A 10582-nucleotide genomic window follows, 5' to 3' on the forward strand; every position below is an offset into this window, starting at 1 on the left:
GTGCCGCGGGGAGGAATGCACTGGGTCTGGGATGCTCCAAGACGGGGTGTCCCGGAGACCACCGCAGCTTCGTACCTTGCAGCTCGCGGGTGAGCTCCGCGCTGGGCTTGGCCATGGCGGCTGCTGCTGCTGCCGCTGCTGCAGAGGAGCCGCCGCCGCCGCCGGGGAGCCGCGGCACATGCTAGACCTGGCTCCGGCTGGGCCCCGGCGCTGAGCGCTGCAGTAGCCGCCGAGCCCGCTCTCGTCAGGGGCGGCTGCGCGAGCGCTCCTCCCCCCGCCTCCGAGTGCCGGGTCTCCCTCCCCATCCGGAGAGGTGCCGGACTGAGCATGCGCGCCGCGCCTCCCGGCCGCGGGAGACCCCGCGCGCGCTCGCTTGCACCCCTCCTTCCGACGCTCTGTGCGTGTTGCTCGGAGCCCAGGTCGTCTCCTGGGCGAGGGGCAGTGTGTCTCTGCTTTGCGTGCCACACACTCCTCGGGCACCATGAGCAGAACGCATTTCTTTTGTTTGTGGGCTTGGGTACCTTGGGCCATCCTTACAAGGCCCCTCCCTTTTTCCCGTCTGTTCGGGCGGGTCCAGCTCGTCCTCGCTGCTCCGCGAGGGCACTCGGGGCCCAGAGCGATGCCAGAAGAGGACTTGGCCAAATCTAGGGGAGTCCGTCCTAGCTTTCTTGCTCTCCTAGACTTGGGGATCCCTGGGGTGTCCTTGACACCATCCCCGCGGATGTAGCACCTGGGAGTTCCCTGACATCTCTTCCCAGCTGGCAGCTCTACAGACACCTCCAACCCAGATCATCGCCCTTAGGTCCTGAAGACTGGGAGGAGGGTTAGGGGGATCCAGCGATCTAGTCCGCACAGACTTATGCGCTCTGCTCGGCTACCACACCTATGCACCCCACACTAAAAAATGAACACGTTGTTTCAAAGCAATACGATCATTTGCATTTTATTTGCACCTTATTTGAAAATTGTTAATTTCCAACACCCGCATCCCCCTCCCTCCCTTTTAGCTCCATTTCTTCTCTCTCATCTCTCTTAAATTCCCCAGATACCCAGAAAAAAAAATTTTTTTTTTTTTTGTTTGGCCTTTGCCAGGGTAGACTCGGCCTTAGCGCACCTGTCCTGTGTCCTCAGGGGAATTCTTTACCCAAGGCTACAGGAACAATGGGAATCCTCATAAGATGACACCTTGACCTTAGAGAAGGCTGGATCTTTTTTACAGGGCAGAATTGATTTTGGGGGTGGTGTATAAGGTGAGCAGTATGCTAGACAGAGGTGGGAAAGGCCAGTTAATGAATGCTTGAAACAGACAAAGAGTTGGAGGCCAATCTCTGCCCTGGCAGGCACCTTCCAGGTACTTAGAGGCAAGCTAGGAGCCCTCCACCCGCTGTCACTGTCTCTGCAGTGATGTAGCTGGCATCTTCAGAGCACAGGAAAGAGACAATGCCTGCACAATCCTCCGGCTTGCCTAACCTGGAGAATAGGTAAAACAAGGGAGTAAAAATCAGTCCGGCCGGGCCTCCTGACCTGGAGCACAGGGAATGAAATTCACTTAATCAAAAAGTATCAGGTGATTTTTCAGGATCAGTGTATAAGTTTCCTCTCCATCAAAAAGGGTTATCATGATGATAAGCTGTTATAATTTGGTATAAGCATAAATACTGTACTCGGCAAAAACCACTCACATTATATTCAAATAGTGTAGAGACACTGTTTTTTAGAGAACTCAGGACACCAAAATCCAAAGTTATGTAGATAAACTGGTGAGCAGCAATTTCATACTTCAAAGAATTTGTTTCACATTCGTGTATACTAGTCAAGCATCAGGGATTCTATTAGACAGTAAATGGTTTGTTTAAAATGGCTCCATTTGCACAGCTTCAATTCACAGACAACTTTTTCGGGAATCTATTTTCGTCCCTTAGAGTCAAGTTCATTTTGTGAGAATATGCTAATTCTCAGTGTTTGTATCAGTGATTGCATAGTTAGGGAACATGTTAACATAACTACCATAGAATGCCTTAGAAGTGGGGCAGAGTGGGTACCTCAAACCTAGAAGGGCTGGATTAGTGGTTTTCCACCCTAGCTGCACATCGTAATTATCGAGAAGGCTTACCTCACACACACACACCCTAAAAGATGCCCAGATCCTACCTTGGACAAATTAAAAAAGAATCTCTGGGAGTGGGGCCTGAGTGTCTGTAGTTTAACAACCACCTCAGCAGATTCTAATGGGCATCTAAGATTGAAAAGCAAGGGCTAAATCCATCATGGGGGCTCTAGGATGACAATACTCTGACTTATTAGTGAGTTGAACTAGGCCTGCAGTTCATGCCTGACATCAGAATGGCTTTCGGAGCACTTGAGGAGGTGTCCCTTCTTAAGTAGGCCTTGCTTGCACACGTTCTTGGAGGACAAGATGGGGACACTAATGACAAGTTCTTAGAAGCCTGAAGCTAGAGAGCGGCAGGGAAGTTAGAGGAAAGGAAGCCAGACGAAGGTGCCTGAACAGTTCGGCCAACCCCTTGGGGAAGAGGCTAGTTTCTTAGGCAGGAGTAGTTTTGGGACTTAGTAAAGATTTTCATTCCTTTTATTCGAACTGTAGGATCATCACCCTGAGCTTTGGAAATGACTCTTTATTCAAGGGAAACTGAAAAAACATGTTTTAGTTTTGGTCCCTGGTCGCTAGGGATGTCCAGAGGTGGAGGCAAATAGCCAGCTGGAGAGAGGAGTCAGGGCCTCTCCCAGAGCTGTGCTCTGTTGAAAACTGGGTGCCTCTCTGGTTTTTGCAATGGAAGCAGACTCCTTGCACAACACTGTAGGGATACAGTGCAAACAATGGCAAATTATTTTCCTTTGGTTTCTATTCAGACTGCTTATGAAAAATGTTTCTCTACTTTAAAGAATATCAAGTTCATCTTCATGAACTTGTGAAGTGTGCATGTTTGAGGCAGAGGAGAGCATGGCTGTGTTGTCTGTTGGACCGAGAGACACGAGCTGTGGGCCATGTCAGGGGCCAGTCCTTTCTGTCTTTATCCCTCCTAACTCTCCCTGTGACAGCCTTACCTTTTTATCAGCAATCTTTGTTTTAAACGCTCTTCATTTGCCTTGTCTGCCCAAAGCTGCAGGGAAAAGGGAATCTCTTTATGTGAAAGAAGAGGAAAGGGAGAGGCAGAGAGGGGAGAAACTGTCTGCCCTAACATCACTTGAGAGGAAGGGTGGAGAGACGCCTCTCCCACTTCTTAGCCCCCGGTCTCTCCCCACCATCCTTTTCTGTTTCATTCTTTCAGGTTCTAGTGAGGTATTTTGCTCCATCTCTCCAGTCCCCACCCATTTAAGGAGATAGTAAATGGCGTGAGTAGAGTCTAAATTCCTATGTCTCCACCACAAACCTCAAGAAAGTAGTGGGTCTAGTCTAGACGGGTGGCTGATATGGAGAGGGACTGTAGAAAAGCCCAGGGAGTGGGGACAGAAGTGACTGGGAGCTCAGGACCCAGGCCCTGGTCTTCTCCATCCAGAAAGTTGCCCTTTAGGGGTGCCAGTGGGATGCAGGACTCCCCCTCCTCACCACTCTGCTCAATTCAGTCTTGATGATTCCTGGCGCCAGGCAGTTCACCCTAATGTTCCTTGGGGCCAGGTCCATGGCCAGGTTCTTGGTGAGGCCTAGCAAGGCTGTTTTAGTAACAGCATAAGGGCCCAGGCCCTGGGGAAAGGAGAGAATAGGTTAGTCTCTTTGTTTCTATTCTTGGTTCTTATTGGAACACATAAAGGGCAGTAGATACTAAGGCATCTCCTGTAAGGGAGGGTCCCAGTTAGAAAATTATCTGGTGACTAAACACCCCCTAGGTTAGGGTTTGTGAAGGCAAGGCAACTATTTTGTGGGAATAGACTTGGTGGTGTAATTCCAAAAGGGGACACAAACTTCTGAGGGTAACTGGAGGAGTGGAAAGCTTCAAGATGGTGGAAGGGATGGAAGCAGCAGAGAAAGGGGTTCTTACACGTATCGGAATGTAGGCTGCTATGGAGGATATGATCACCACTGAGCCGCCTCTGGAAAAAGAAGAGAATGACCCTCTTCCCAGAAAAGACCCATGCCCTCAGCCCGCATGAGGCCCGCTGCACCCAGGCTTCCTCTCATTCTCCGTACCCTCGTTTCTCCATCTCTGGCACCACTGCTTTTGTCAGCAGGGCTGTGGCCTTCACATTAGTGTCCAGAAGCTGAAACCAAAAGAAGGGGAAACAGCATGAGGGGAGACAGCTAGAGAAGGCAGGGTGATGCGGAGTCATAATAGGGTTCCTAGGATCTGCTAGTTGGGGCTGGCGGAGATCTTAGAGATGATTTCTTGGGACCTTACAAGTGAAGAAACCAAGCCCCAAGGAGAAGTGTTTTTTACTGGCTTATTCAGCTAGAGAACAAAACATTAGGTTTGGGCGAGAAAGAATGGAGCCTGATTTATCTCGTTTCCTAACCAGCTAAGTATGATTTGGCCCACAATGGACCTAAACTCTCAGGACTATTTTGGACTTGAGCTGGATTTCCTGTGTTTCTTCCAACTAGGGACAACGTGGAATAGGGTCGGCCTCCTGGACCTGCCCCAGAGTGGGCTGTGCTTCTCAGGAAAATGTGGCCTGACCTCCAGCACTCCTCCGGCTCCCGAGCGTGGGGAGTGAGATGCCCTTGCCCTCCAGGATGGATCGTCAGCCTGGACATTTGTTAGAAAGTGGCATCATGAGGAGGCACTTTTTGGGGTAGCTGGGGCATAGGCTGCAATCGAAACCCCACATCCATAATTTTAAACAAATTCATGCCCTTCGTTTACATTGTTCTAGGCCACTGCTGGGATAGTCCTCTCCCCCACCCCCCCCAAACCACCCCCAAACTTATTATTTTGAAAAATTTCAATCTTACAGAAAACTTGACATAGAAATACAATGATATTCCTTACCTAGATTCATCAACTCTTAACATTTCGTTCCATTTTTGCTATCTGTGTATTTATACAGGTTTTTCCTGAACCACTGAAGGTAAGCTGCAGACGTCATAATGGGCTAACCTTAAATACTTATGGACATTCTCTGATACACCACAATCCATGATCATATCCAGAAATTTAACATTAATACTAATGATTTTATCTAATATGTTGTCCATAATAAAATTTTCCCAACTGTCTCCCCAATGTCCTTATTTTTAAAATTCACAGTTCAACTAAGGATCAACCTTGGCATTTAGATATGATATTTTTTAAAAACGTAAACTAAAAAGGAAAATTATTTGGTTTGAAATTCCTTTCCTATGGTTCCTATTCAGACTTCTTATGAAAATGTTTCTCTACTTTAAAGAATATCAATCAGGAACTGACTCACTGAAGAGCATTTGGCACTTTGGTCTCTATGTCTGTGAAACACTGATAAACAAAGTATAATATTTTAGTATTCTTAAATATAAGTGTTGAGACATTATTGATGACATCAGAATAAAAAGCAAAACCATGGGCGTTCATAAAAAATTTAGCATTTCTAAATCATATGAGAATATTAGCCTTAGTAAACAAAGACAAATATTTTAATTAAGGCTTTATAATTAAAAAATGTAGGTGTGTGAAATATATTATACATATAAGATAATGATACACACATAACCACCAATATTCTGCCCTTGAATTTAGACATCTGGATCTCTGATTTTCTTGACATTGCATTTAAGAAGAAAAGAGCACAGGTTTTTTTCAAAGGCTGTATGTTATAAAGTGGCAACTTAGGTCATTTCACCAGAATTGGTATTTCACTTAACTAGCAGCTATTAAAGTTTTCCAACTACAGAGAAATACTCTTTTTTGGCAGCTGAAAAGGGGACGAATGGTGTGTGAATGTAAGTATATTAGTTATTGGCAGATTAGCTGCCATGTCTGCTGGAAATAAACCAGGAAGAAGAGCCTGGTTAAGTGGGGAGGGGGTTGGGGACTAGGAAAGAAGGAGGCTAGCAAGGAGCAAATGGAGAAAGATAAAACTGGGGAGCACAAGCAATGAGAGATGGGTAGGGAGGGGGGAATCCACCCCCTACTCACCCTTTACCAGGCGCATGCCAGGCATTGTGGCAAAGGATTCCTCACATTTACAAGGCACTTGACAAATTGCATTCTAAAAGCAGATTGAGTTTGTACTGTTTTCTGAGGCCCATAGTTCTGCTGCTTTAATCCCCTCTCACCTTGTCCCATATCTCCTCGGTGGCATCTATTATGTTTCCAAAGAAAGGCACGATACCAGCGTTGCAGATCAGTATGTCAATGCCCCCATGAAGCTTCACAGCCTAGAGGGAGGAGTAAAGTCTGAGTCTGGGCTGCAGGTCAGTAGGGGAGGTGCACTTATCAGTGTTGATAAAGAATCCTTCTTAGGAACAAAATGATGTCAAAATGACATTTCTGTTTCTTGAAACATTTTCCTCCAAAGCTACCTTAAGCTCTGTTGCTAAACATTTAAGGTTGTCTAATTTCTTTGTCATCTTTTCTTACTGCTCCAACTTCTTCTAAGGCTGTCACTGACCCTTTGCTTTTTATACTTTCTCTTTGTGGTGCTCCTCTATTCTCATGACTTCTGCTCTCACAACAAGATCTATTTCTAGACTCTTCCTCTTTACATACTGAGTCCCAGCCCCATTTCCCTAAGTGCTTACTGTCCAGTTCTCCCTGAATGAGTTAACATTATCTCAAATTCAACCTGTCCACACCTACCTGAATGGAGAAATGACTTTAAATAGACTCATAGAAAGTTACCATGGGAGGGGCCTTTAGGTCATCTAACCCCGTGACCTCATGGTAAAGGTGATGACACTGAGGTCCAGGGAAGTTAATTTCTCAGTAATGACATAATAAGGCCGGCTAAGAACAGGAAAACTGTTCATTTTGGTCTCTGGGAGAGGTGAAGTGATTTGCTCAGGACACAAAGCTAGTTAGTGGTAGCAAAACTGAAATCGGTCTGGTGGGCAAGACCCCAGCCTGGGTTTAATGCAGTTGTGTACTTGTTTATAATGTCATTTTTGACCTGCATGACCTTTTTCTTTTTTTGGCCCAAACGCATGTCAGATTCAAGGCAGAAACAGATTGAAACTGGGAAGACCGAGAAAGGTAACATCTCACCTTGTTGTAAGTAGGTGGTGGCCGGCATGTGCTGGAGTAATGATAAATGGCTAAACAGAATCTGCCAACAATATGCCACCCTGAAATCAGAATTTGCATTTGCCTAGAATGGAGCAAGCAGCAGTATATGGGCCCTCAGTCAACTTTGTGCTTCCTGATTTGGCGCACAGAGGAGTGTTATTAACAATGTGTATCATCTGCTAGCTCCTGTTTTAACTAATTATTCTTGCTAACTAGGCGCTAAGCTCAATTGTTTCTACACTGCTGAAGGAATGCCTGCGCTGTCAACTTGAAAATTTAACAAAATTTAAAATCACATGATCTTTTAAAACCAGTATCAATACTTTCTTGAGCTCTGTAAATTTTGATGTCCTGGCACAAAGCCCCAGTCCCCTGCCTTGGCTCTGTGTAAATCTGGCCTATGGACTTGTCACTAGGAAAGTGCAGAATATGTTAGAAAGTGATGTGTGCTGTGCTCTGCGCGTGTGTTTGGGGGTGGAGAGAAGATGGTGGATCGCACCAGAATCACCTGGGGTGCTTTTTTATTTCTGCTGTGCATCCTGCCCCCCTCTCCTTCTAGGCCTATCAGCACAGAGAAGGGAGAAGCCTGCGTTTTGACTGAACAGAGACAGAGAACTGTAGAAGATTAATGAGAAAGGTATTCTGACAACCCAGCTGGAGTCTAAGTCTTGATCTAAATTGTATGATCACTACGTGAAAGTGGTTAAGAGTTGTTCTGTTCTGATAGGTGTATTTTTTAGAAAAAGTATATTCGAGTAGATAAGCGGCCAATTTAGTTTCTGCTCACTACACCTTTGAAAAGCTTCAAGAGGCCACTGGGTAGTGATCATCCTCAGGGCAGCAGCTTTCCTCATCGCAAGGTGACCCCTGAAGCAGGCAGAACACATCTCAAATTGCTAACGAGTATCCTATCATTCTCCACCCTGACATTGCCTTGAGAGTCATTTTTGACTCATCCCTCTTATTTCTCATTTCTTGATACTGAGTTAGAAAAAAATCTTGGTTGGTGCTCACTAACTATCCACTGGGTGTGTCCATTTTGGTCCCACCACCACTGCTCTAGACCTGAGTAACAGCAATAGCTTCCTCACTGACGTCTTGGCTCAGTCTTCTCTACTCCAATATAGCTTTCCTACCAGCGCCAGATTCTCTTTCTTTAATAACCACTTTCATCTTCCTCAAAACCTCACATGGCCTCTTATTTCCTCCAGGGACATCTAAACGCCTTTGGGAGACCAAGGTGGGGGAGGGGTGGGGCAGAGGCCTGTGCTCTCTCCTCTCCAGTATCCCATGACACCAGCACTCCTGAGCCCGTGCTCTCCTCTGTGGGCCGACAGTGCTTCCTCTCCCCATCAGTCCCTCCTTGGCTGTTTGCTCATTTTGCAGTCACCTGAAACCTCATTCTACTCCATCTGTCCATCCCGCCTACTTTGCAAGGTCTAGCTCAAGCTCCACTGCCAGGCCAGGACTGCAGGACAGGTTAAATGGACCCGGTGGGGGCCAGAGGTGGTTTTCCTGGCAGGATTTTGATATTAAGTTGCTACATACATTTCATACAGCTAGTCACTAACTGGCCCAGGAACCCAGATGGCTCCCTTCAGCCTCGGGATCAAGGAACCAATCTCAGGCTCTGTCCAGCAGCCTGTGCCAGGCAAGGTGACTTTCTTGGACCTAGATTTGGCTCTCTCCAATGTACATTTATATATTCTCAAACAGTTCCTTAAAAATGGAATTACCTTATACCGTCTACCATACTACCATCATCGCTTAACTGACCCCCTCTTCTAAGATTACCCAAATTATTTCTACCAACCTTCCAATTGGTTAGCACAACCCCATACTTTCCATTCTTGGGTAGCTTCCCCCTTTCACTCCAGGGAATAAAGTGTGCGCCCTGAGTCTGAGGGAAGGGGAGCCTCTTTTGCCAGATGTTCAGATTTTCTTGTGCAGCTGGAAGGCTGGTGCCAAGCACCAACTCTGAGACTGCTTAGACATTGCCTTTGAGACTAAAGTCCAAGTGAGTACCCCAAACCTGACTAGATACTAATGGGAAAATACCTGGTAGGCGGCTTGGCATGTCTGGGTTGACTAACAGCTCTTTTCTTACTGGCTGTGGGACCTTGGGATGTTGCTCCAGCTTTCTGAGCAGAGTGTAAACAGGGAGAATAGTCCTTGCCTTGCTTGGGTTGTTGTCAGGTTTAGAGATAACCTGTGTAAGGCTCTCAACAAAGTAAATGGCACCCAGTAGGTGGCTGAAACATGGTAGGCTGCCACCTGCAGGTTTCCAGGGACTTGACTCTATATGCTGAAGAACAAGGGAGTGATCGCTTACTAGCTCACGGGTGAGAACATTATTTTGTGATTGTATTTACCCTTCTCATCTGTCCAATTAGATTAGAAACTACTAGAGAACCGAGACCAGCTGTTTTTCTTGGTGCCCCCAAGGGCTGATGCAGGGTTGAAGCATTAGAGTGGTTTTTGATTCTCTGACTGGTATGGCATGATTCTTGGAGACATAACAGAAGGGCACACAATGAAAATGTGCTGGCAGACCGGTGTGGGTATGCAGAATGCACTGTTATGTTTTAGTTTATAGTGCTGGCTCGGATCGCACCAATGTTGTCTAAGAAAGCAGAGAAGGATGCTCAGGCTGACTCCCTTCTGCCATCTCCTGGTTCTGTGCCCATATCCTTGCCACTCACTGTGGCCACCAGCTGCTCCCGGTCCTGGGCCTTCTCCACGTTGCACACAGTGCCTGTCACACTCAGCCCCTCTCCTTGCAGCATTGCCACAGCCCGGTCCACGTTCTGCTGCTTTCGGCTGCTCACCACCACATGAGCCCCATCCTGGGCCAGACGCCTGGCGATGGCAAAGCCAATCCTGTGAGCAGAGAGAGAAAAGGACCGTCAAGGTCAGTACAGGAAAGCAGCTGAGTCATTCTGGCTCCGGAGGCAGACTGCCTGGGTTTGAATTCTAGCTCTTCGTATCACCTCCAAATGTCTGTATTATGTGTAAAATAGGGCTAATGGCACAGCCATTATCATACAGATGGACATGCTTAGCACTTTCTGGGCACCCATTTACTTATTTTTCTTATGGTTTTGGTCCTCAGACTAGGTTCCCAGGAAGTGACATCACTTTCCACAGGCCCCACCATGGGTGACAGGCCCCATACCCTATGGGGACTGAGGGGAGAGAAATGAGCTAGGGGTGTAGCAGCAACCACTTCCATGATTGGAAGTTTTACTCAAAAGAGCCCCTGCCTCCAAATATCTTCCTTACTAGTTTACATCATCCCCAAATTCTATTTTTTAGTTACAGCCATGCCACCCTGAACAAGCCTGATCCCGGCTGATCTTGGAAGCTAAGCAGGGTCGGGCCTGGTTAGTATTTGGATGGGAGACCACCTAGGAAGACCAGGTGCTGTA

The 10582-nt window shown here is 46.9% G+C and overlaps 2 protein-coding genes and 1 pseudogene across 7 annotated transcripts in view; 1 reads left to right on the forward strand and 2 right to left on the reverse strand.

The window, feature by feature from the left end:
• Positions 1-253, reverse strand: part of CARMIL3 (capping protein regulator and myosin 1 linker 3) — a 17631-nt gene extending 17378 nt beyond the window's left edge. Inside the window, exon 1 of the mRNA XM_006913568.3 lies at positions 76-253. Coding sequence (XP_006913630.1) covers positions 76-115 — 40 coding nt within the window. The 5' untranslated portion in view covers positions 116-253. The remainder of the gene's footprint in view (positions 1-75) is intronic.
• A 925-nt stretch (positions 254-1178) lies between these two features.
• The window catches only part of LOC102898589 (dehydrogenase/reductase SDR family member 4), a 10619-nt gene continuing 1215 nt past the window's right edge, over positions 1179-10582 (reverse strand). The window contains exons 2-8 of one of the 6 annotated variants that reach the window (XM_006913570.2): positions 9857-10034; positions 6206-6307; positions 4145-4215; positions 3996-4047; positions 3566-3700; positions 3064-3119; positions 1179-1470 (exon numbers count right to left, since the gene is read on the reverse strand). In XM_006913570.2, coding sequence (XP_006913632.1) covers positions 1356-1470; positions 3064-3119; positions 3566-3700; positions 3996-4047; positions 4145-4215; positions 6206-6307; positions 9857-10034 — 709 coding nt within the window. In that variant the 3' untranslated portion in view covers positions 1179-1355. Of the gene's footprint in view, positions 1520-3063; positions 3120-3552; positions 3701-3995; positions 4048-4144; positions 4216-6205; positions 6308-9856; positions 10035-10582 lie in introns of all 6 variants that reach the window. The other 5 variants (XM_006913572.2, XM_006913569.2, XM_006913573.2 and 2 more) reach the window with 5 other exon arrangements.
• On the forward strand, positions 10468-10582 carry LOC112481192 (annotated as a pseudogene).

Source organism: Pteropus alecto, unplaced genomic scaffold (genome assembly GCF_000325575.1).
Source record: "Pteropus alecto unplaced genomic scaffold, ASM32557v1 scaffold335, whole genome shotgun sequence".
NCBI classification, from domain to species: domain Eukaryota; kingdom Metazoa; phylum Chordata; class Mammalia; order Chiroptera; family Pteropodidae; genus Pteropus; species Pteropus alecto.